Source organism: Anser cygnoides, chromosome 2 (genome assembly GCF_040182565.1).
Source record: "Anser cygnoides isolate HZ-2024a breed goose chromosome 2, Taihu_goose_T2T_genome, whole genome shotgun sequence".
NCBI lineage: Eukaryota > Metazoa > Chordata > Aves > Anseriformes > Anatidae > Anser > Anser cygnoides.
Window position 1 is genome coordinate 48,017,491 of NC_089874.1, and position 26,049 is coordinate 48,043,539.

General features: G+C 44.0%; 1 protein-coding gene across 1 annotated transcript; it reads left to right on the forward strand.

The window, feature by feature from the left end:
- Positions 1-13,891: 13,891 nt before the first annotated feature.
- Positions 13,892-25,147, forward strand: LRRC14B (leucine rich repeat containing 14B). The gene is made up of 2 exons (XM_013184743.3): positions 13,892-14,848; positions 23,770-25,147. The coding sequence occupies exons 1-2, from the start codon at positions 13,944-13,946 to the stop codon at positions 24,413-24,415; spliced, it is 1,551 nt and encodes a 516-aa protein (XP_013040197.2). The 5' UTR covers positions 13,892-13,943; the 3' UTR covers positions 24,416-25,147.
- Positions 25,148-26,049: the final 902 nt, after the last annotated feature.

The window sequence follows — 26,049 nt, forward strand, 5'->3', positions numbered from 1 at the left end:
CCTGAGGGCAATGAGGAGGGAGCACAGCAAGCTTGCTACCCTGGACTTTGGGAGAGCAGACATTGGACTCTTCGGGATCTGCTTGGTAGAGTATGATGGGACAAAGCCCTGCAGGGAAGAGGGGCCCAAGAAAGCTGGTTAATATTCAAGGATCACCTCCTCCTCCAAGCTCAAGAGTGATGCATCCCGACAAAGAGGAAGTCAGGCAAAAATGCCAGGAGGCCTGCATGGATGAGCAAGGAGCTTCTGGCCAAACTCATGCAGAAAAAGGAGGCCTACAGAGAGTGGAAGATAGAACAGATAGCCTGGGGGGAATACAGAGAAATTGTCCAAGTAGCCAAGGATCAGGTTTGGAAAGCCAAAGCCCTACTAGAATCAAACTTGTCTAGGGACATCAAGAAAGGCTTCTATAGGTACATTGGTGATAAAAGGAGGACTATGGAAATTGTGGACCCTCTCTGGAAGGAAACGAGAAACCTGGCTACTCGGGATATGTAGGAGGCTGAGGTACTCAATGACTTTTTTGCCTCTGTCTTCACCAGCAAAAGCTCTAGCCACATAGCCTGAGCTCCAGAAGGCAAAGGCAGGGACTGAGAAAACGATGAACTGCCCACTGTCAGAGATCAGGTTTAAGACCTTCTGAAGAACCTAAAGGTGCACAAGTACATGGGACCTGAGGAGGTACATCTATGGATCCTGAGGGAACTGGCAGATGTAGTAGCTAAGCCACTGTCCATCATATTTGAGAAGCCATGGCAGTTCTAGTAAAGTTCCCATTGACTGGAAGAGGGGCGATATAACCTCCACATTTTTAAAAAGACCTGGGGAACACACTTGGAGGGACAAGACACTTGGAAATAAACAGTCAAGGAGATTCATGAAATGCATTGATAACTTCGTCCTCCAAGTGATGGAGAAACCAATGGGGAGAGGTGACCTACTGGACTTCACTCTCACCACCATCAAGGGGCTTTGGGGGGATGTAAAGGCAGCCTCACCTACAGTGACCATAAAAAGGTGAAGTTCAGAATCCTAAGAGGAGGGAACATAGAGAAAAGCAGGGACACATTCCACTAGACCAGGTTGCTTAAAGCCTCATCCATTCTGGTCGTTGAACACATCCAAGGAGGGGGCATCTACAACTTCTCTGGGCAACCTGTTCCAGTGCCTCACCACCCATTGAGTAAAGAATTTCTTCCTTAGATCTAATTTGAATCTAACTTCTCCTAGTATAAAACCTTTGTCCTATTACTACACTCCCTGATAAAGATCCTCTCTACAGCTTTCTTGTCAGCCCCCTTTAGTTACTGGAAGACCGCTATGAAGTCTCCCTGGAGAATTCTCTTCTCTAGGGTGAAAAACCCCCAACTCCCTCAGCCTGTCCTCACAGGAGCATTGTTCCAACCATCCGATCACCCTCCTCTGGCTCTCCTCTGGATTCACTCCAACAGGTCCATGTCCTTCTTATGTCTCTGGCCCCAGAGCTGAATGCAGTACGTCAGGTGGGGTCTCAAAAGAACAGAGTAGACGGGGAGAATCACCTCCCTCGACATGCAAGTCATGCTACTATGCTTCTTTTGATTCAGCCCAGGATACGGTTGTCTTCCTGGGCTGTATGCACACATTGCTGGCTCATCTTGAGCTTCTCATCAACCAACAACCCCAAGTCCTTCTCCTCCAAGCTGCTTTCAATCCGTTCTGCAGCTAGCTTGCATTTGTGCTTGGAATTGCCTTGGCCCAGGTGCAGGACCTTGCACTTGGCCTTTTTGAACTTCATGAAGCTTGCACAGGCCCACCTCTCAAGCTTATTCAGGTCCCTCTGGATGGCAGCCCTTCCCTCCAGTATGTCAACCACACCATACAGCTTGGTGTCATTGGCAAACTTGCTAAGGGTGCATTCAATCCCACTGTCCATGCCACTGACAAAGATATTAAACAGCACCAGTACCAATAATGACCCCCTAGGAAAACCACTCATCACTGCTCTCTAGTTGGACATTGAGCCGTTGACCACAACTCTTCAACTGCAACCATCCAGCCAATTCCTTAATCACCCAATGGTCCATGTCTCTCCAATTTAGAGACAAGGATGTTGTGCAGGACAGTGTCAAATGCTTTGCATAAGTCCAGGGAAATGCCATCAGCTGTTCTTCCCCTATCTACCAATACTGTAACCCCATCTTAGAAGGCCACTAGATTTGGCAAGCACAATATGCCCTTAGTGAAGCCATGTTGGCTGTAACCAATCACCTCCTTATTTTCCATGTGCCTTAGGATAGTGTTCCAGCCCTCTGATCATTTGTGTAGATCTCCTCTGGACCCCCTCTAACATTTCCTTTTTGTTGGGATGGACCTCTCTTGAGCCGGAGGAAGTAATCCTTGAGTATTAAGCAGCTTTCTTGGGCCCCTTTTCCCTCCAAGGTCTTATCCCAAGCTTCTTTACTAAACAGATCTTTGAAGATGCCAATGTCTGCCCTCATGAAGTCCATTGTCATGATCTTGCTTTTTGCTCTGTTCCCTCCTACTGAACTCCACTATTTCATTGTAAGTATTTTTTCTCTCTAGAACCTTTCACCTGGTCTACTGGACATCAGGTTTCAGAGTCTTCCAAAATATTCCAAAGAGAATTCTCTGGATGGGCCACTCTATGAAGAATTATACAAGAACATTTCAGGGAACACAAGTAGGAATAATCTCTAAAATAAAACCTCAGAAAATTTGGCTATGGCAAGTCAGAGACAAAAGGAATGTAAAGGTTCTGAAAGCAACATGGTGAACTTCATCTTTGGCACAAGACCTCCCCCAACTATAGCTCCAGGGATGGGGTAAAACTGTGAGGAACTATATGCAATTAGCTGAGATTAATATGGGCCCTGGTAATTATAAAAGGCATACTTGGGCTGCAGTCCAAGCCAATACTGCCTACTTAACAATGCAGAACTGAACTCATAGGGATCTTAGTATGATGCTATTATATTCAGAACAACTGATTGGCTGAAACATCAGATATACAAGGAAACAGATCCAGATCTGATACTCAGGTGGTATACTCACATGTCTGCTAAACATCCAATCCTTGACAATGAGATGAGTTGGAAACAAATGTCAGGGAACAGTTAATTTGTGATGCATTGAGGGAAAAAAAAGCATAATCCCTTAATACTGGCAGATTATATTTTTCCCTGTATGAAATGCATAAGGAATTGACTTTATTCTAAATTAAACAGGCAGTGAGAAGCAAGGCTTAAGGTTCACTGTTAGAATTAAAGTACTGAATCATTTGACCCTTAAACTGAGGAAGAAATTCTAAAATATTTATTGTCTGTTAAATAGATCAAATGATTGAATAAATGGTCAAATCCTGTCATCCAATAAAACATAGTGCACCTGAAATGACAGCATCTGAGTACAGAACCAAATGCACATATAGAATCGAACCATCTATTTCCGAAAAAGTGAGCATTTACTCTCAACGGCCTAGGCTATCACAGTAATTTTCATAAAAGAATGACTGACTAGAGAGAATATCATACTAGGCTCTGGGGAACTAAAGCTTTACTTATTGGATCATTGGAGAAAATAAGCCCCAGAAATTTCATCACTACTCTGGGTTAGTCCTATTTTTCTCACCAAAAGTGATTATATAAAGGCTCTGTTAAAATTTTCAGGTTATGTAAGGTAGGCAGTTATGTATAACTAAAAGTATGCCTTTCTTCTAAATATAGCCATGCTAGGGCATGAACTGGAGCACTGAACCCATGATCATTACCATTGCATAATTCTTATTTTATTATTAGATTCTGTAAAGAGAAATCCAATTAGCTTTGTCTGAGACAACACCTGAGTGCAGTTTAGGGGATTATTTGCTCCAGGGACCACTTACTAAATGAGCTGACTTCCTCATCCATTGTCTCTTCTAAAATATAGAGGTGACTGATACTGGCATGGGCTGGTTCTCTGGTTCAGCTGCAGGGCCTGTCATAGTGGTTGGATGAGATCCAGAGGTATTTTCCTCTTCAGGGTGCTGAATAGTGTTGGATAGTGTTTGATAGGCACAGGCCAGACCCCAGCACAATGTGGTGACCTGTAAACATCTGGCATTGCCAAGATTGGGGCATACATTTTTAAAACATTCTATCAGTTTTTTATGATTCCACATTTGTTCTGGGTTGAATTCCAAAATCATTGGAGGTGACAATCATGATAGATACCTGCCCATATCCTCTCACACACCTTGCCACTCGTAACCATCCTGCCTCAGGGTGGGTCTCTGGTATTTATCTGATGGTATTTTTAAGTCGTTGTTTAACATTAGACAAACAGAAACACATTCAGCAGGTATAGCAATAGAATCATGCTAGTAAAACTATTGTAACTTGCCTGGAGTAAAGAATGTAACAGTTTCCAGGACAAGGTCCCTGAAGTGCAAGAATGATGAAAATACTGAGTACAAATATCAGATTAAGTTCACGGTCAGTGTAACGTACATGCATAACTGTCAAAACCATAAACTAATTTAGGCCACCCTCCAGAGGAGACAAAGAGCAAGACAGGAATTAAGAAAAACAACTCTGAAAACACATAAAACAACACTGTGAACAAATAAATCAACATTATGACCAGCAACTATTAAACTAATATAATGCTTATAACAAATCTTGTTTTAACATGCTCTGGTTGGTCTGTTATTATCTCAACCCTTCAGGCCCCATGATGGGTGCCAAAAGGTCTGCTGTGGTTTAGTCTAGCAGGCAGCTAAGCCTGGTTGTGTGCCATTCCACTCACTCCCTCCACAGTGGGATGGAGAAACGAGTCAGGAAAAAAAGGCAAAATTTGTGGGTTGAGATAAAGACAGTTTAATAGGACAGAAAAGGGAGAGAAAATATTAATAATGTTGATAAGGGAATACACAAAACAAGTAATGCACAATGGAATTGGTCACTACCTGCAGACTGATGCTCATCCCCAAGCAGCAGCCACCCTCCCATCTGAAATGTTTTGTTAACAGATAGGCCAAACATTTACTATGTTTACTTAGATGGAAGGAAGTCTAGAAACTTTGTATCTCTGGTACTACTTTACTCATACTAACTAATTAGTCAACCTTATTTGTAGGACCATACAGAATTGTATCCCAGGATGGGGGTGGGGGGCAAGATAACCCAGGCCTGGAGGATGTGTCTGAAAAGATTAGGTGAGGAACTCATGGTATGCATAGGTCCTTGGATACCTAAATGACTTTTCTTAGTATGCATGCCTAAGTTGAAACAATAAGATAAGAACTAATGAGATGGCCTGAACAAATGCAAGAACTGGGTTCAATCAGCCAACATAATGCGGAAAACTATCTATGACCACCAGAAGACCCCAAAAGATCACCAGTAGAAACAAATGTGCATGCATCAGGGACATTTACATACTTTAATGAGTTCCAAGAACTAGTATGAATATGTTAATTACTTCTTTGAAAGTTAATGAATATGTACGTTTTGATCATATGTAACCCCTGTAGCTTGAACAATTCGTTGTGCACACTAGGTGGAGTGATCCTCTGTGCACTTGGCACCGCAGTGTCTGCTTTCAAAAATTCCAAATTGAGTCTTAGAGAATTTCTTTGACTGACATTTACGGTATCACTAGCACCTATGTAAAGAAAATGTTCACTGTAAAACCCTGAACACATTCAGGAAAATACGGCTTTGTTTTTACTTCATTTTAAATATGCCATTTTTATCTTAAGTCACCCTAATGCAGTCACTGATGTAAAATGAATGCCAAAATAGAAGGGGGTTAATTAAGTATCATATGAAGGAAAATGCTATAGAAATCTCACAAAACTTTACGACACTTTCCACAGGGCATAACAGTTGGGGGGGGGGGGGGGGGGAGGGGACAGGTGAAAACCTGCAAACAAACAAGTGTTGTGTTTTCCAGATGAAGATCTTACATTCTGGTTAATGGGTGTCTCTAGGATGAAGTGATTATAAATGTATTTTCTGATTTTGTAACTGGGAAGACACACCTTGTTTCAGGAGGGGGTGTTTTTTAAGGAAACTTCTTGAGAAGCCCACATTGCCTGCAGGTCTTTTTTCTCAACCAGGCTTCTTTGCAGACCACATGAATTCTGTGGATTGGGGAAGATAAAAAAAGGAAATCCAAGAATATCCATTTTTGTGGCTTGTGTGTGTGTGTGTAAAGTTTAATTTATTTCTTCCCAGCTCCTGATTTTATTTTCATGTTTCAGTTTTATCTCTTGCATCTGTTCTGATGTTTGATATTAACAGGATAGCAGGGTTTTTTTTAGTAACTATTTTTAATTGATATTTAAAACTTCCAGACAGCTGGCTGAAATGAAATGTTGTTCATTAATTTTTCCAAGGTTTTAAAGGAGATTGGAGCATCTCCTAAGGGAAAGAAAAAACTGGTAGGGCAGATATTGGAGAGAAAATGCCTGAGACAGCCAAAGACTGGAAATGCTTACATGAGATTAAGCTTGACTCTGCCAATCATTTTGAAGAGCCAACCTATGTAAAAATGGGACAAGTCTGCACACTAGGTCAAGGATAGAAAGTAAGATTGACTTATCCTAGATAGATTTCTCTTGTACTCAGCTAGCTCTTTTAGACCTCGCTCCAGGCTTTCTGATACAGATGTATGATGATACATTTACAAATGATACTGCTGAATTTTTGAGAGTACTAAAAGAAAACTCATCATTTAGTGTACATGCCATATGAACGCAGTGTGACAGGTTAACTCTGGTTGGCCACCAGATGTCTGCCAAGCCTGCCTACCACTGTCTCACTCCCTGTCGTCAGCACAACAGCTGAAGAACATGAAATGCAAACAAACAAAAAACAAACAAACAAAACCGAAGCCAAAAACAAAACAAAGCAAAAACAAACAAACAAAAAAAGTTGTGGGTTGAGGTAAAAGCAAATTAATGAAAGAAAAGCAAAGGCGACAGTTGGAAGCAAGGGAAAAACATATTCTCTAGTACACATCATCAGCCAAAATCCAACCATTTCCAGGAAAGCAGAGCTTCAGTTTGTGTATTAGTTGCTTCAGAAGACAAATACTTTAATAATCATAGAATCGTTAAGGTTGGAAAAGACCTCCAAGATCATCTGGTCCAGCCATCCCCCTGCCACCAATATCACCCACTAAACCATATCCCTAAGCACCATGTCCAACATTTCCTTAAACACTCAGAGACAGTGACACCACCATCTCCCTGGGCAACCCGTTCCAATGCCTAACTACTCTTTCTGAGAAGAAATGTCTCCTAATTTCCAAACTAAACCTCCCCTGGCGCAACTTGAGGCCATTCCCTCTAGTCCTATCACTAATTACCTGTGAGGAGAGGCTGACCTCCAGCTCCACGAAACCTCCTTTCAGGTAGTTGCAGAGAGCAATAAAGTCTCCCCTGAGTCTCCTCTTCTCCAGACTAAACAAGTCTCAGTTGCTCCTCCCAGGACTTGTGTTCCAGGCCCTTCACCAGCTTTGTAGTCCTTCTCTGGACATGTTCCAGGGCCTCGTCCTTGTAGTGAGGGGCCCAAAACTGAACACAGTACTTCAGGTGCAGCCTAATCACAGCAGTGTATAGGGGGACAATTGCTTCTCTGGTCCTTCTGGCTACACTGTTTCTGATTCAAGCCAGGATGCCCTTGGCCTTCTTGGCCACCTGGGCACACTGCTGGCTCATGTTCAAGTGAGCACCGCCAGATCCTTTTCCTCTGCACAGCTTTCAAGCCACTTTGCCCCACGCCTGTAGTATTGCATGGGGTTGTTGAGGCCAAACTGCAGGACCCGGCACTTAGCCATGTTGAACCTCATCCCATTGATCTCTGCTCATTGACCCATCCTGTCCAGGTCCCTCTGCAAGTCCTTCCTACCTTCAGGCAGATCAACACTTCCCCCCAGCTTGGTGTAGTTTTGGTGTCTCTCATGTTACCTACCAGCCCCGGTGGGTTTCTGCGCTCCCCTGGACAGCTCAGGAAACCTTCCTGTATACCGCGATCTCCCGCTCCGCTGCGGAATGCACCCGCCTGGAGCTGATCACTTCAGTGAGTGACTCAAATATCTGAGTATATTTGTCCACCTATATAGAGAGAAATACAGTCCTGGACAATGACTATTTGAATTTCAGAATAGCTAAGTGCAATGCATTCACAACATGCATGCACATATTTGCATGCGTGCAAATACAGCTGGCTGAGGTCTGCAAATTCGTTTCTAAATCATTCAAGGAATTAGACAAAGTAGAATAAATCATTACTGTTAGAAAAACAATAGCATTTTATAAGAAGATGGAGATAGGAAGGCATGGGTTTAAACTAGATTCTCTTTATTAGTCACATACATAGATAGAATAGCAGTACTATTCTGAGTTAGTATTTGGGTTTTTTTATTAGGAAGATAAGTAGATCTGATACATATACATGGCAGAAAAGGAACTGGAGCCATTCATTTTGTATTAGAGAAGATAAGTAGATCTGATACATATACATGGCAGAAAAGGAACTGGAGCCATACATTTTGTATTAGACCAAAGATAGCATTCTAGTCAACATGGATCTAAAGCAGATATAGTCTACTGCATACTACGCAGCACATATCCAGACACTACAATACTTCTTCTTTCTTCATTCCAGTCATCAGCAATGACCCATATTAGCACTGCTAACCAGCCAGCTATGAAACCAAGAGCACTGCCTCCAAGTTGTTCCATGTCAAGCTTGGCATACATTGTCTGGGTTAGTTCAGAGCTGTCTTGAAAAGGAACACTTTTCTGGAAATGGGAAAATTTCCTCGTCAAGAAATTTTCTATTCTAAGGCACAAATTACAAGCCTTGTGTAACACAAGAAGACATTGATATTATGTCTAAGAAGGAAGATAGCACTTAGAAATGCTTTTTCTATCCAATCCATGAGCAGAGAAAATGTGATATGGTTAACTCCTTTGCAAAAAACATTCTTATAGGCTTTTGTATATTTTAATGTGCCCACTAAGCAATAAGGTTCGTTTTAATTAGATTTCTCTTTTCCATCAGAACAAAACCTCTCATGTATTAGGTCTCTCAATAATTGTTTGACAGGCAGAAATCACAGAGTCATAGAATATCTGAGTTGAAAGGGACTCACAAGGATCATTGAGTCCAACACCTGGGTCTCAAAAGGACACCCCCCCCCAAAAAAAAAAAGTCAGATCATGTGTCTGAGAGCATTGTGCAGACACTTCTTGAACTCTGGCAGGCTCTGTGCCATGACCACTTCCCTGGGGAGCCTGTTCCAGTGCGTGACCACCCTCTTGGTGAAAAACCTTTTCCTGAACTGCCCCTATCGCAGCTTCAAGCCATTCCCTTGGGTCCTATCGCTGGTCACCAGAGAGAAGAGATCGGCACCTGCCCCTGCGCTCTCCCTCAAGAGGAAGTTGTAGAGCACAATGAGGTCTCCCCTCAGTTTCCTCTTCTCCAGGCTGAGCAAACCAAGTGACCTCAGCTGCTCCTCCTATGTCTTCCCCTCTAGACCCTTCACCATCTTTGTAGCCCTTCTTTGGACACTCTCCAACAGTTTTATATCCTTCTTGTACTGTGGCGCACAAAACTGCGCACAGTACTTGGAGGTGAGGCCACACCAGCACAGACTTGGACAGTCACTTCGCTTGACCAGCTAGCAATGCCATTCTTGATGCACCCCAGGATATGAGTCAACAGCTCCACCCACTTTGGTATTGTCTGTGAACTTGTTCAAAAAACCTTCAAGTCCCTCATCCAAATCATTCACAAAAACATTGAAGAGGACTGGTCCTAAAGTGAGTAACTGTTTTGGTTTTTTGTTGTTGTTGTTCAGTGCTATAATCTTAGAGGGAAAATAATAAAAAGGAAAACTCTGCTCGTTGACATAATAGTTTTAAAATGGCTAATTAAACTGGGATATGAGTGAATTTCCTGAAGTTGGCTTACATGTTCTAACAATATTAGATAACTTTTGGTGCTTGATATATCTCTGCAACATCTATTTGTAAGGGTAGTCCAGTGGAAAGCTTATGCATACCTACTTGTTAGAATCATAGAACAGTTTTGGAAGGGGCCTTTAAAGTCCACCTAGTTCCAACCCCCCTGTCATGGGCAGGGATACTTCCCACCAGACCAGGTTGCTCAAAGCCCCATCCAACTCGGCCTAGAACACTTCCAGGGAAGGGGGCATCCACAGATTCTCTGGGTAACCTGTTCCAGTGCCTCACCACTTTCATCGTGAAGAATTTCTTCCTTATATCTAATTTAAATCTTTCTTTTTTAAAAAACAAACAAACAAACAAAAAAACATAAACAGCATTACCCCCTGTCCTATTACTACACTACCTTACGAAGTGTCTCTCCCCATCTTTCCTCTAGGCCCCCTTTAGGTACTGAAAGGCTGCTATAAGATCTCCCCAGAGCCTTCTCTTTTCTAAGCTAAATAACCCCAGTTCTCTCAGCCTGTCTTCATAGGAGAGTTGCTCCAGTTCTCTGATCATCTTCATGGCCCACCTCTAGATATTCGTGTAAGCCACCTTCTTTTTTCATTTGAATGCTAAGAATTTCATGGACCACTGTCATTCTCATGCAGCACCTCACGTTGGGAGCTGCTTATAGGAATATGAAACAGTGTGATATCATAGATTATACCTATTCTGTAACGTAAGGCAGAGCAATGCATTTCTACCTGTGTTCTGTGACTCATGTGTGTTAGATATGTCCATGGCAGATGTTTCAAGTACTTCATTTTAAACAATGATGTTTGTACCAAAGAGGAAAAAAGTGCAAATGAAATTCTGATTTAATAGTCTTTTGGACTGGATCAAATTGTTCAAGATATGGAAGGCTGACAGACTTTCTGGGTGTATGTAAGAATGAGCTGTATACAGAGGGATTAGTCTGCCACTGGGGGCAAATAAAATTTATACCACTGCTCTGTTGCCTGTCTCTTGCTTCCCAAGCCCATCAGCAGCCACCTAGAAAAAGATTCATAGGAGCTGTTCCTTCATAGGAGTTTTCAGAGAATTAGGGGTGCATTATCTCTACCTTTCTGATTGCAGGGACCAGCAATGACAACTCCAGAATCTAGAATGAACTTTAGTCATTGTGTTTTTTACACAGTTTTAAACTCCTTTCTTCTCCTACTTTCATTTCTTAATAAATCAGTCCTGTATGTTCTTTTCCCTTAGTTATGCCACAGATATATCTTTGCAAACTTAAACCTCTGAATTCTGTTTTTACATGACAATACCAATGAATGCTGAACATAAAGAGTATACTATACACCTGCAAGATTTCTGCAAAAGCAAAGAATTACTTATATTCTTCTCTGCTCCATCTCATTTTGACCTGGCCTGAGAGTGCTTCCATAGCAGCAAAAATATATGTATATCCTCTAATGGACTATAAAAGTGAAATTCTTAATAGAACTTTACTCTATGTTGGATCCACTTCAACAATAATTAGTTTCTTCATAGGATTGCAGTTTTGAGGTTCTTAGTGGTAGCCTACCTCAAGTTCTTGCTCAATGTCCTCTAGGTGATCCTGCTCATCAGGGGGTTTGGACTAGATGATCTTCAGAGATCCCTTCCAACCTTGGCCATTCTGTGATTTCTTCTACCACCAAATAAAACATTAAATATTTAATATAGTAATTGGTTTGACAGTTCTTAATCTTCTGAATGAAGACTTTTTTCAAACTGTTCTGACCCTGCTTATCCAGATAATCCCTCATCAGCTTTGCCGTGGAAAATCAGTGAGAATCAGGTGGATTCACGTTTTTTGAAGTAAACCCATTACAGAATATTTTATCAATAGCAAAAGAAAATTCCTAAGTGTGTTTTAAATGACCAGGGAAGGGACATATTTATTCTGCATCATTCTGAGGAAGCTTAATTTTGCAATTTTTTTGGTTGTATATCAGCTTAATTTTGCCTTCAAATAGATGAGTGTCATCAATGATTTAATTAAAAAGTGTGTAAGATGAAATAGAACTCACCTAGTTACTGTTTTTTCAACTTTTTTTAAACTCCTGTTCATATATAGCATATCATGATGTAGATATTACCGTATTTTGTGCAATTTTTTAAATTACAAAAATAGCAATACATAACTGATCCCTGTATGACAAGAAACATGTACAGATAACTTGCCACTTCTGTAAGTATAGTTTTATTGTCTTTAAAAACTTGATCAGACAGTTACTAAGGTATATACACATAATCTGCTTACCTAGTATTTCAGTAGTCCAAAAATTCCAAGATAAATTGTGTAGTAGTGTGCTCAGTATTTATTAAATTAAGGCAACATTTACAGAGGTAAAAAAATAGAAATAAATACTTGTAGCCCTTTTTGTATATGAAAACACTATTGCTTGTTTTCTGGGGAAGACAGCTTGAGTTTTCACTTTTTCATATATTTTAAAAGAAACAATAAATAAACTTTTTGCCATGTTACATTTGTTATTGTTGTCTATAAATTCTTCAACTGAGCATGATGCTATGAGATCCTGATATATTTTTCAGTGGAAGTTTAATCTTCCATATTGACTATTTCACACAATAAGGCGTGACTTGGCATGGAGCTCAAGTCAATAAATCTGACAGGACCTATTCTGGATTTGAAGGATGCTAGAAACTTATAAACTATTTCATTTAATATTTTTGAGGGTTCTTCTAAGTGTACAAGTAAAAAATAAAGATATTTACAGAATTTGCTTGAACCCAAAGTTCAGTCAAAAGGTAATAGAAGACAGATAACCCCACAGATACTGAAATCCCAAATATAATGAGAAAAGAAGCAAAACACAAACACACAACCCCGAAAAACAAATGTAAGGCAAAAAAAAATCTTTAAGTATATGTATATGTAAAGTATATACTCTCTCTATATATACATATGTTCTAAATAACTTCATGCTATGTTCATTCCCTGTCTCACTGCTTGCCCAGAAAAGACAACATAAGGGAATTACCCAGTATTTCTTAGCCTGGCAGGCATGTGCCAGGTTGAAAGAAAGAAAACTCATCTCTGCTATTATCAACAGATAATAGATTTAAAATATTTTCCCATTCTGTATTCCAATTAAATCATTTCTCAGAAAACAGGAAGGAAAAGACCATCAGTTGCAGAAAGTAACAGCAATAGAATGCTTACCTGGAAACTAAGAAAGTTTTAAATTTGTGCTCTGTATTGTTCATCTTGTCTTGCACTTAACCCTCAGTTTCTCATCAAAGGGAAGTGTCCTGGTCACCAAGGCTTTGAGCTCTTCTAAAGTCTCTTGTATTTTCCACTGGAACCACTATATTTAACTATTCTTTGCTGAGTAGGACAGGCAAAAGGGAGGGATGTTTTGTAGCTCAATGACTAGCACCTCAGTCTTTCCTGATGGCTATGGTTTTGAAAAACAACCTCTATGCTAATTCTGAGAAATCTTCCACCTTGAAGTCGGTATGTGAATCCCCAGGATACTGTGGTTTTATTCATCTTAGCATAGCACCTTTCATGAAAGAAAGTGGAATAAAGATCACATTATGTATTTATGTTGGAACCCTGAATGCTTTTTTGTATGTCATAGGAAAGATATAAAACTATTCTCATGTATGTGTGCAGTCCTGGTTTACTGTTATGGCTGGGCAGTGGTCTATGCTTAGTTGAGTTAGCTTTGTTATAAATATGTGGATTTCAGATAGTTAATGCTCTCAGAATAAAGATCTCATAGAAGTTAACTGCTGCAGAATCAGTGTAACAGGTCCAAAATAGAAAGCAGAGGATCAGCATGTGACTGTTCATTTTACCTTCCCAACAAGGCTTCCCTAAGTAGCAAACAGCAGCTGCAGTTAAAAATAGAAGGTGATAAGCAACTAGGATCTTTAGTTAAACACAGAAGTCACACTTCATAACGGCAAGAAGTCCAAAGCAACAATGAAGTCTCTCCGATTCCTTAGCGCTGAAGCATTCGTGTCAAATGCAGAGTTTGCAAGGAAGAGTCTCAGCAGTGTTGCCCATAATCTTTTTCCTCTTCTTTTTAAAGCAAGTTATTTGTTAGAGCAAGGGGAAGTGATTCATGACTTGGTAAAGAACTGGCCGCTTGTCGACTTTAACATGGGAAAACTTCTGGGAACTACTATGGACTACCAGGAAGACCTGAGCCACAGAACATGCTCAGTGTGCTTGGAAAGCTGTCTTACAGGGCTGAGAGACTATGTCCTGCATCATCCTTCTCCCTGTGTGAAAAGGTTGAAAGTAGTGGATCTGACAGGTATAAAAGATGTTGAAGTTCAGTTTTGTGACTGTAAGAAGCCAATGGGGAGGTGGGCCAGGACAGAGCTGCTCTCTAAGCTTTGCTTAGAACTGCTGGTTGACCTTCAACAAATGCAATGCAAGCCATGTACCTTTAAAATCAGTATTGATGTGCTAGTTGACTTGTTTGTTACAGAACGCAACTATGAGCTGGTAATGCAGGCCCTGTTGCAGAAGTGTTATTGTCCACTGAAGATCTGCTGTGTGGCATTCAGAGCTGACAACTTGGCTTTGCAGAAATTCTTCTATATCATAAAGCTCACTGACCCCTCTTTGTTGCGCAAACTGGAAGTAGTTCACAATGTTCGCCTGGAAATGGAACACTTGGAAATTCTCTTCAACAGCATCCACTTCCCTCTACTGATGTCCTTGACTTTGCCAGCACGAACATTTAATGTGCAGAGACACACAGCTACAGATGAACTGATGCTTACTACCATTGGAGAAAAGATGGGTGAAATGACACAACTGACTGAGCTGAGTCTGTCATTTTCTATACTCACAGGAAGAATACAGAAACTGCTCAGGTAACTTGGTCATCCTGCTTTCAGCCAGAATGTAAAGAACAGCCATTAGTGCCATCAGCAATTTGAGAACCTTGTAGAATAAGGGAATTGTGTGTATCTCAGGGTGTTTGTGAGAAAGAGCAGCAGGAAGCTAGGGAAGAGTATTTTGGGGGGAGAAGTGGAAGTCACTTGGCGAGTCAGTCAGGGCATGGTGGGTTGGTTTGTGCAGCAGTTCATACAGGCAGGACAAGCAGGCCGGGCAGAGTAGCCCTCCCCACTCAGGGGACCGGCTCACCTATCATCTGTATCCCAGACAGCAAACCCAGCCATGGTCTCCACCAGGCAGAAAGCTCTTGCCAAAAAGACTGTGGCAACCCAGACCAACTGCAAGCCCCAAAATAGGGCTGTTCAGGTCTCTGGCTGCAGGGAGTGCCTGAGCCTGTTGCTGCCAATGGCGGGTGGCAGAGATACCACCTGCATGAGGTGTGCAGGTGGAGGATCTGATCAGCCTGGTGGCAGAGCTCAAGGAGGAGGTGGAGAGATTAAGGACCATCACGGAGTGTGTGCAGGAGTTAGACTGGTGGAGCAACTCCCTGCAAGGCCTGCACGAAAGGCACCAGAGTGATACACCCCAAAGAGTGGTGGACCCCCTGTAGCTGTCGGGCAGAGGTAGGGGACCTAAGAGATGGAGAGGAATAGAAATGAGTCCCTGCTCGGCATTGCAAGCAAGCCTCCTCCCTACCCGCCTCACCTCCTTTAAAAGGTTTGAGGCTCTGGAGCTTAAGGGATGGGTAGGTGAGGATGTGGGGGAATGTCCACCCAGGAGGTTGTCTAGGGCAAGGAAGTCGACACTGTGCCTCGAGACTTCCTCCACCAAGAAGGAAAGAATGGTAATCGTTGTAGGCGACTCCCTTCTCAGGGGAACAGAGGGCCCCATATGTTGGACAGACTCTACCTGTAGGGAAGTCTGCTGCCTCCTTGGGGCCCAAGTCAAGGACACTCCTTGCCTGGTTCGCTCCTCTAATTATTATCCCTTACTGATAAGTCAGGCTGGCAGCAATGAAATCGCTGAGAGAAGCCTGAAGGCTATCAAAAGGGACTTCAGGGGATTGGGGCGGTTACTGGATGGAGCGGTGTTTTCCTTTATCCCTTCAGTGGCAGAGAGGAATACCGAGAGCCCAGCTGATAAAGCATGGCTGGGAGGCTGGTGCCATCACAGGAATTTTGGGTTTTTTTTGACCATGGGGAGGTTTACTTAGCACCTGGCCTGATAGCTGCAGCTGGTTCCCACCTGTCTCAAAGGCGGAAACAGATACTAGCCCAAGAGCTGGCAGGGCTTGTTGAGAAGGCTTTAAACTAGGTATGAAGGGGGATGGGGACGAAATGAGGCTCAAGAGAGGTGAGCCCGGGGGGAGCAATGCCAGGGTTGGGGGTGAGGGAAATAGTGCAACTGAAGTGCGTTTACACCAATGCGCACAGCATGGGCAACAAATAGGAGGAGCTGGAAGCCATTATCCAGCAGGCAAACTGTGACTTAGTTGCCATCACTGAAACATGGTGGGACCACTCGCATGACTGGAGCAGTGCAATGGATGGCTATGAGCTCTTCAGAAAGGACAGGCAACAAAGGAGGGGCAGTGGTGAGGCAACAAAGGAGGGGCAGTGGTGAGGCTCTCTATATTAGGGAGTGTTTTGATGTTGTTGAGCTCAGGGCTGAGAATGATAAGGTAGAGTCCCTATGGATAAGGATCAGGAGGATTACCAACAAGGCACACATCCTGGTGGGGGTCTGTTATAGACTGCCAAATGAGGATGAGGAGACAGATGAGGAGTTCTACAGGCAGCTGGCAGAAGTTGCACAATCGCCAGCACTTGTTCTCACGGGGGACTTCAACTTCCCAGACATAAGCTGGAAATACAATACAGCCCTGAGGAAGCAGTCTAGGAGGTTCCTAGAGTGTGTGGAAAATAGCTTCCTGACTCAGCTGGTTAGTGAGTGTACCAGAGGGGGTGCCCCACTAGACCTGCTGTTCACAGAGAAGGACTGGTGAGAGATGTGGTGGTTGGGAGCTGTCTTGGGCAGAGTGACCACAAAAGGTAGAGTTTTCTATTTGTGGTGAAATCAGGAGGCAGGTCAGTAAAACTGCTACCTTGGACTTCTGGAGGGCAGAATGTGAACTGTTCAGGATGTTGGTAGGGAGGGTCCCTTGGAAGTCAGTTCTGAAGGGCAAAGGCATCCAGGAAGGCTGGATGCTCCTCAAGAAGGAAGTCTTCAAGGTGCAGGAGCAGGCTCTCCCTGCATGCCGTAAGATGAGCCAGTGGGGAAGAAGACCAGTTTGGCTGAACAGGGAACTTTTGCTGAGTTTCCGGAGGAAAAATAGAGTTTATATCCAGTGGAATAAGGGACAGACAACTCGGGGAGGGTACAAGGAAGTTGCCAGCATGTGCAGAGAAAAAATCAGCATGAGCCCAACCTGACCACTACGGTTAAGGATAACAAAAAATGTTTTTACAAATATATTAATGGTAAGCGGAGGCCCAAAGTGAATCTACATCCCTTACTGGATGCAGGGAAGAACATGACTACTGAGGATAGGGAAAAGGCTGAGGTTCTTAATGCCTTCTTTACATCTGTCTTTACTAGTCAGACCACTTATCCTTGGGGTACTCAGCATCTCAACCTGGAAGTCTGCTATGGGGAGCAGAAGAAAACCCCCACAGTTCAGGTGGAAAGAGTTAAGAGAGCTGCTGCTCCACCTGGACTGTCACAAGTCCATGGAGCCAGATGGGATCCACCCGAGGGTGCTGAGGAAGCTAGTGGATGTGATTGCCGAGCCGTTTTCCATCATCTATCAGTGGTCATGGTCATCCGGAGAGGTGCCAGATGACTGGAGACTTGCTAATGTGACGCCCATCTATAGGAAGAATCATAAGGAGGATGTGGGGAACTACAGTCCTGTCAGCCTGACCTCGGTGCCAGGAGAGGTCATGGAGCAACTCATCTTGAATGCAGTCACACAGCTGGGGATCAGGCCCAGCCAGCCTGGGTTCATGAAAGGCAAGTCCTGCCTTACCAACCTCATCTCCTTCTATGACCAGGTGACCCACCTGGTGGATGAGGGAAAACCTGTTGATGTAGTCTACCTAGACCTCAGCACAGCATTTGACATAGTCTTCCACAGTATTCTTCCAGAGAAGCTGGCAGCCCATGGCTCGGACAAGTACACTCTTTGCTGGGTTAAAAACTGGCTGGATGGTTGGGCCCAGGGAGTGGTGGTGAATGGAGTCGATGGGGTCACCTGGGGGTTGGCCTCTTCTCACAGATAACTAGTGATAGGACTAGAGGGAATGGCCTCAAGTTGCACCAGGGGAGGTTTAGGTTGGAAATTAGGAGACATTTCTTCTCAGAAAGAGTAGTGAGGCATCGGAACAAGTTGCCCAGGGAGGTGGTGGAGTTACCATCCCTGGTGGTGTTTAAGAAAAGGTTGGACAGTGTACTTAGGGACATGGTTTAGTGGCTGATATTGGTCGTAGGGTGATGGTTGGACCAGATAATATTGGAGGTCTTTTCAAACCTTAATGATTATATGATTGGTAACTTTAATTTGAAACTTTGGTTTCAGTTGTTCATTTTGTTTGTCAGTTTCAGGGCAAGAGAGATCTGATGCTTTTCTCTACTGGAAATTAAGCTAACCTATGCATATTCATGATAAATACCTGTAAAAAATGTCAGTTCTTAAAAATAACAAGCTGGCAGTGAACAGTGGTCATATTTGAAATGAAAATAAATGTTGACTGTATGCTTTTCAAAGCATCTAAAAGAAGCCAGACAAAAGTTTTGAGACAAATCTGCTTAGTCTAAAATCCCACCTGTACAAAGAAGGTATTCATTTAAATGTTGTGATTGGCACACTGCTTATATTGACAGAAATAAATAATGAGTTTCTAACCTTGATCCAGCCGAGGTCTGTGGCCGAATTCTCACTGAGTTTCATATGAATGGGATCTGTTTTGATTTTCACCCATCAGGACTATTTTATATTCAACTAAAATATTTGCCTATGATTTCAGGTTCACTTCTTCCAACCACCTTCTTCATCAGAAGGTCTTTTTGAAACTTCAGAACAATCACAGAATCACAGAATCATCTAGGTTGGAAGAGACCTCCAAGATCACCTAGTCCAACCTCTGACCTAACACTACCAAGACCTCCACTAAACCATATCATTAAGCTCTACATCTAAATGTCTTTTAAAGACCTCCAGGGATGGTGAGTCAACCACTTCCCTGGGCAGCCCATTCCAATGCCTAACAACCCTTTCAGTAGAAAAGTTTTTCTTAATATCCAACCTAAACCTCCCCTGGTGCAACTGGTGCCCATTCCCCCTCGTCCTATCACCAGGCACGTGGGAGAATAAACCAACCCCCACCTCACTACAGCCTCCTTTAAGGTACCTGTAGAGAGCAATAAGGTCGTCCCTGAGCCTCCTCTTCTTCAGGCAGAACAACCCCAGCTCCGTCAGCTGCTCCTCGTAAGACTTGTTCTCCAGATCCCTCGCCAGCTTCATAGCCCTTCTCTGGACACACTCGAACACCTCAATATCCTTGTAGCGACGGGCCCAAAACTGTAGTGCTGCTTGGGGTTGTTGTGCCCCAAGTGCAGGACCCAGCACTTGGCCTTGTTGAACCTCATAAAGCTGGCCTCAGCCCATGGGTCCAGCCTATCCAGATCCTCCTGCAGAGCCTCCCTACTCTCAAGCAGATCGACACACGCACCTAACTTTGTGTCATCTGCAAACTTACTGAGGGTGCACTCAATCCCCTCATCCAGATCATCGATAAATATATTAAAGAGAACTGGCCCTAGTACTGAGCCCTGGGGGACTCCACTAGTGACCGGCCTCCAACTGGATTTATCTCCATTCACCACAACTCTCTGGGCCCGGCTACCCAGCCAGTTTTTAACCCAACGAAGTGTATGCCAGTCCAAGCCATGAGCAGCCAGTTTCTTCAGGAGAGTGCTGTTGGAAACGGTTTCAAAAGCCTTACTGAAGTCAAGGTAGACCACATCCACAGCCTTTCCCTCATCCACTAAGCACATCACTTTGTCATAGAAGGAGATCAGGTTCGTCAAGCAGGACCTGTCTTTCATAAACCCATGCTGACTGAACCTGATTGCCTGGTTGCCCTGCAAGTGCCACATGATGACACTCAATCCGCTCCATGTGCTTCCCTGGTACTGAAGTCAAACTAACAGGCCTAGAGTTTCTTGGGTCTACCCTCTGGCCCTTCTTGTAGATGGGCATCACGTTTGCTAGCCACCAGTTGACTGGGACCTCCCCTGATAGCCAGGACTGCTGATAAATGATGGAAAGCGGCTTGGTCAGCTCTTCCACCAGTTCCCTCAGTACCCTCGGGTGGATCCCATCCGGCCCCATTGACTTACATACATCTAAGTGCTCTAGCAGGTTGCCAACCATTTCATCGTGAATTATGAGGGCCACATTCTGCTCCCCCTTCCCTTCCACCAGCTCAGGGTACTGGGTATCCAGAGAACAACTGGTCTTACCGTTAAAGACAGGCAAAGAAGGCATTAAGCACCTCAGCCTTTTCCTCATCTCTTGTCACTAAGTTTCCCCCTGCATCCAGTAAAGGATGGAGATTTTCCTTAGTCCTCCTTTTCGTGTTCATGTATTTATAAAAACATTTTCTGTTATCTTTAACAGCAGTAGCCAGATTAAGCTCCAGATGAGCTTTGGCCTTTCTAATTTTGTCCCTGCACAGCCTTACAACATCCTTATAGTCCTCCTGAGTGGCCCGCCCTCTTTTCCAAAGGTCATAAACCCTCTTTTTTTTTCCTAAGCTCTAGCCACAACTCTCTGTTCAGCCAGGCCAGTCTTCTACTATGCCAGCTTGTCTTTGGGCACGTGGGGACAGACCTCTCCTGAGCCTTTAAGATTTCCTTCTTGAAGAGTACCCAGCCTTCCTGGACTCCTCTGTCTTTCAGAACTGCCTTCCAAGGGACTCTGCCAACCAGTGTCCTGAACAGCTCACATTCTGCCCTCCAGAAGTCCAAGACAGCAGTTTTACTGATACCCCTTCTGACTTCACCAAGAATAGAGAAATCAACCATTTTGTGATCACCTGCCCAAGACAGCTCCCAACCACCACATCTCTCACCAGTCCTCTGTTTGTGAACAGAAGGTCTAGTGGGGCACCTCCCCTGGTAGGCTCACTAACCAGCTGCGTCAGGAAACTATGTTCTCCAGAAACCTCCACGCTCTCCAGAAACCTCCTAGAATGCTTCCTCTGAGCTGTATTGTATTTCCAGCTTATGTCTGGGAAGTTGAAGTCCCCCACGAGAACAAGTGCTGATGATTGTGCAACTTCTGCCAGCTGCCTGTAGAACTCCTCATCTGTCTCCTCATCCTCATTTGGCAGTCTATAACAGACCCCCACCAGGATGCTTGCCTTGTTGGCCTTCCCGCTGATCCTAACCCATAGGACTCAACCTTATCATTCCCAGTCTTGAGTTCCACAACATCAAAACACTATCTAATATGGAGAGCCACACCACCACCCCTTCTGTGCTGCCTGTACCTTCTGAAGAGCCTATAGCCAGTCATTGCAGCACTCCAGTCATGGAAGCGGTCCCACCACTTTTCAGGGATGGCAACCAAGTCATAGCTTGCCTTCTGCATGATGGCTTCCATCTCCTCCTGTTTGTTGCCCATGCTGCTTGCATTAGTGCAGATGCACTTCAGTTGGACTATTGCCTTCTCCCTCAGCCCTGACTTTGTTCCCACTGGCACACCTCTAATGAGACTTATTTCATTCCCATCCCCCTTTTTACCTAGTTTAAAGCCCTCTCAGCCCCCTGCCAGCTCCTGGGCTAGTATCTGTTTTCCCCTTAGAGATAGGTGGGACCCGTCTGCAGTTATCAGGCCAGGTGCTGAGTAAAGCCCCCCGTGGTCAAAAAAAAAAACAAAATTTCTGTGTTGGCACCAGCCTCTGAGCCATGTGTTTATCAGGTGGGCTTTCCATGTCCTCTCTGTTCCCCTCCCTGCCACTGTAGGGGTGGAGGAAAACACCACCTGTACTCCTGCTCCATCTACTAATCGTCCCAGTCCTCTAAAGTCCCATTTGATAGCCTTCAGGCTTCTCTCAGCAATTTCATCGCTGCCAGCCTGGCCTATCAATAGAGGATAGTAATCAGAGGGGCGAACCAGGTTAGGAAGGTTTCTGGCAATGTCCCTGACCCAGGCCCAAGGGAGGCAGCAGGCTTCCCTATGGGTAGGGTCAGGCCGACATATATGGCCCTCTGTTCCCCTGAGAAGGGTGTCACCTAAAACAATTACCCTTCTTTCTTTCTTAGTGGAGGCAGTCTTGAGGAGTGGAGTTGACTTCCTTGCCCTAGGCATTCTCCTGGGTGGACTTTCCACCTCATCCTCACCCACCAGTCTCTCAAGCTCCAGGACCTCAAACCTGTTGTGTAAGGGCACCTGGGAAGGTGAGGCTGGTAGGGAGGGGGGTTCCCTGCGATGCCGAGTAGGGACCTGTTTCCATTCCTCTCCATCTCCTAGGTCCCCTCCCTCTGCCCGACAGCAACAGGGCAGAGGGTCCACCACTGCTTGGGGTCTATCACGACGGTGCCTTTCTTTCAGGCCTTGCATGGACTTGCTCCATCAGTCTATCTCCCTCTCACACTCCCTGATAGCCCTTAACCTCTCCACCTCCTCCTTGAGCTCTGCCATCAGGCTGACCGGGTCATCCACCTGCTCACACCTCACACACACGGTGCTTATGCCACCCTCAAGACAGCAGCAACAGGCTCAGGCACTCCCTGCATCCAGAGACCCGAACTGCCACATTTTTGAGCAGGCACTCAGTCTGGGTCGCCACAGACTTTCTAAAAAGCGCTTTCTGCCTAGTGCAGACCATGGCGGTTTAGCTATAGGTAGACAGCCAGTAGATGAGCTGTTCTGAGCAGGCAGGAAAGCTCTCCTCCATCTCTGCATGCCCTGCCTGCACACACAGCCCTGACTGAGGCGCCACGTCCTTTTTGCCCGTCCTGGCCACCGCGCTCCCTAGGGGCTGCTCTGAACGTCAGGGAGGGGGTGCTGCTGGTTCCACCCGCGCGTCGTCAGCCTCCCTCACGAGGGCTGCCAGGTCCTGGCGGCTCCCTCAGCTGTCTTGAGTGGCCTCGATGCCAGAAGAAAGGCCCTGCCCGCCTCAATCCCCCGCTCCGCTGCAGAACGAGTCTGCCTCGGAGGCGATTGCCTCAACGAGTGGCTGCAAAATGGCGGCAATGCCCTCTTGGGCATTTAAAAACATAAAGTAGAGACAAAACTAGAAATAAAATCTGATGTTTTGCTAGAATTCTGATTGGCTTTCATCTTGGAATGAATCCTTCCTTAATGGACATGATACAAACCTCTTGAATGGTAACAGCTTTCTAAAGAAGCCACCAATGCTTTCATGGTAGTAGTGATCTGATATTAATTCAGATTAATCAATTAATTAATATTAATCAATTGCATGTTCAGAACCTGACAAAGTACAACAGTTTACATAATATACACATAGTATATTCCCAAATTAATACCCTCTAAACCAAAACAGTTGGAGTCAACCAACTGGGCAATGTGATCTAGTGGTTGGCATACTGCCCATGGCAGGGGGGATGCAGCTAGATGATCTTTAAGTTCCATTCCAACCCAAGGCATTCTATGAGTCATGTAAGGTAGGAGATAATTTACAGAACGGATTGCAGGAGCAAAATATGTCATCGTTGGAACACGCTTCTGTTTCTCAGAAGAGATTAATAAAATAATGAATGTGGCATATGGCTGCATTCGTAATGTGGATGGTTGTGTGAAAATTTGTAGTTTTTCAATGTTTTATGGAATAAAACTTTTTTTTTTTTTTTTTTAATTCTGCAGCCCACTAAAAACTCCGCTGAAGATGTTGGATGTTTCTAACTGCTCATTGAACCATGATGATATGGCCTATTTAGCCAATAGCTTCCATTCTTATCACTTGGAAACCCTGGATCTGAGTGGGCATGATATACCCGACCTTTACCCATCAACGTTCTTTAAACTTCTTAGCCATTCCTCTTCAGTCCTTAGGAGTCTTATCTTGGAGGACTGTAATATCCAAGATCGTCATGTCAACATGCTGATTTTAGGCTTAAGCCCCTGTTATAAACTACAGGATTTTAAATTTCTTGGAAACCCACTGTCATCTGAAGCACTTAAACACCTTTTCACATTTCTCTGTGAATTGCCAATGCTGAAAAATGTGGAGTTTCCAGTTCCAATGGACTGCTACCCTATTGGCATCAGCTACCCAATTGATGATGCCAGTCTCTGCAGATTTGATCACCAAAAATATGAAAGAATAGCAGAGGAGCTTAATCTCATTTTACTCCAAGGAAATCGGGAGGATGTGAAGGCTTCAACTCCACTCTTTGGCAGTTATGATGCCGCTGTTCAGGAGACAAATGAAGAATTGGGAGCCTATTTGATTATGTCCTTTAAGGAGACTTTAGAAAAGTTCACTGCTTCTCTTAGCAAAATGAGTTAAAGGTATAACATAGTGGTGATCAGATGTTCTGCCAAATCAGAAGCTAGTTTAGTCTTTACTGGAAATGCGGCCTTCATAGATCAGTTTTGAGTTTTCTTTAATTTCTGGACTGAATTTACTTCTGTTTTAATATCTTCTGCTCATCTGAGGTATTTTAATTATGCTGTTGCATACCACTTACATAAATACTGCTTCATCTCAAAAGAAGGGAAGATCCTTAATAGCTTATCTTTTTACACAAAAGCACTTAAGCACTTTGTTTCTTAGTAAAACAAGAGGTGTCTAAGCTTGGCTGACTTCTACAGTTTTCTCTGGATTTGGCAGTGAGGCTTACAGGCCAACAGAAAAGAACAGGCAAGCCCCTGTACAAGAAATGTATTTGACTGACTGTACACAGCATCCCGCACCCCTCCACAAACTGTATTAATAGAGTGTGGGTAAAGTGGCTAATGGGGTGTCAGAATGCAGCAGTAGGGCCACAAAAACACATCTAGGGAGCATACTATAAAAGAGGAGGAATCCCTGGGTAGTAGGCAAGTGTCATAGTCTACTCCTCACCTGTTACTCTGCAGATGGGCCAAAGAGAAAGATACTAGCAAATCTTATCTATCATCATCTGATTTGAGACATCTGCTGAAAGCCAGTCAACTCTATCAGAATCCAAACTGGAGACTTGGCTATCTTCTAGTTGATGAAATGTGATGTGATGTGATGTGATGTGATGTGATGGGATGGGATGGGATGGGATGGGATGGGATGGGATGGGATGGGATGGGATGGGATGGGATGGGGAAGGAAGGGAAGGGAAGGGAAGGGAAGGGAAGGGAAGGGAAGGGAAGGGAAGGGAAGGGAAGGGAAGGGAAGGGAAGGGAAGGGAAGGGAAGGGAAGGGAAGGGAAGGGAAGGGAAGGGAAGGGAAGGGAAGGGAAGGGAAGGGAAGGGAAGGGAAGGGAAGGGAAGGGAAGGGAAGGGAAGGGAAGGGAAGGGAAGGGAAGGGAAGGGAAGGGAAGGGAAGGGAAGGGAAGGGAAGGGAAGGGAAGGGAAGGGAAGGGAAGGGAAGGGAAGGGAAGGGAAGGGAAGGGAAGGGAAGGGAAGGGAAGGGAAGGGAAGGGAAGGGGGAAGGGAAGGGAAGGGAAGGGAAGGGAAGGGAAGGGAAGGGAAGGGAAGGGAAGATGCTTGGTTCCACGACCAGCAGTCTGCCATTAAATAGAGAACTATATACTTCATTAGTTCATGAAATCTTGGCACAGAAAAAGAATGTTTTGGCAGGAGTTGAAGTATAATATTAAAGATTATTATTAGGATAATAAAGACAGCCTACTTGAAATACTACCAGATCTTATCAACTGAGGGTGAGGAAGAAATGTTCTTGTAGGCAGTGCTGGCTTATAAAGCCTCCTGTTTATCTACATTAAGAATATGCAAGCAGCTTCTAACCTAGCTTCAAAAAAATAAAAATAAAAAATGGAGTGAGTACTGTGCAGAACTTACAAGTTCCACAGCATACATTTAAATGAATTTTGGATGTTTTCTAAGCTTATGCTCTTCTTTTTAATATGTTTTATTGATTAAACATATGATGATAAAATGTAAAATGGAAAGTGAGTGGACATGACCATTTATGTTTACAAAGTG

What these genes read in the sequence shown, in the direction of transcription:
- LRRC14B (XM_013184743.3), top strand. Translation starts at nt 13,944, where the DNA reads ATGAAGTCTCTCCGATTCCTTAGCGCTGAAGCATTCGTGTCAAATGCA. An exon ending in AGAATACAGAAACTGCTCAG is followed by an intron (nt 14,849 to 23,769) that starts GTAACTTGGTCA and finishes TTAATTCTGCAG; the next exon opens with CCCACTAAAAACTCCGCTGA.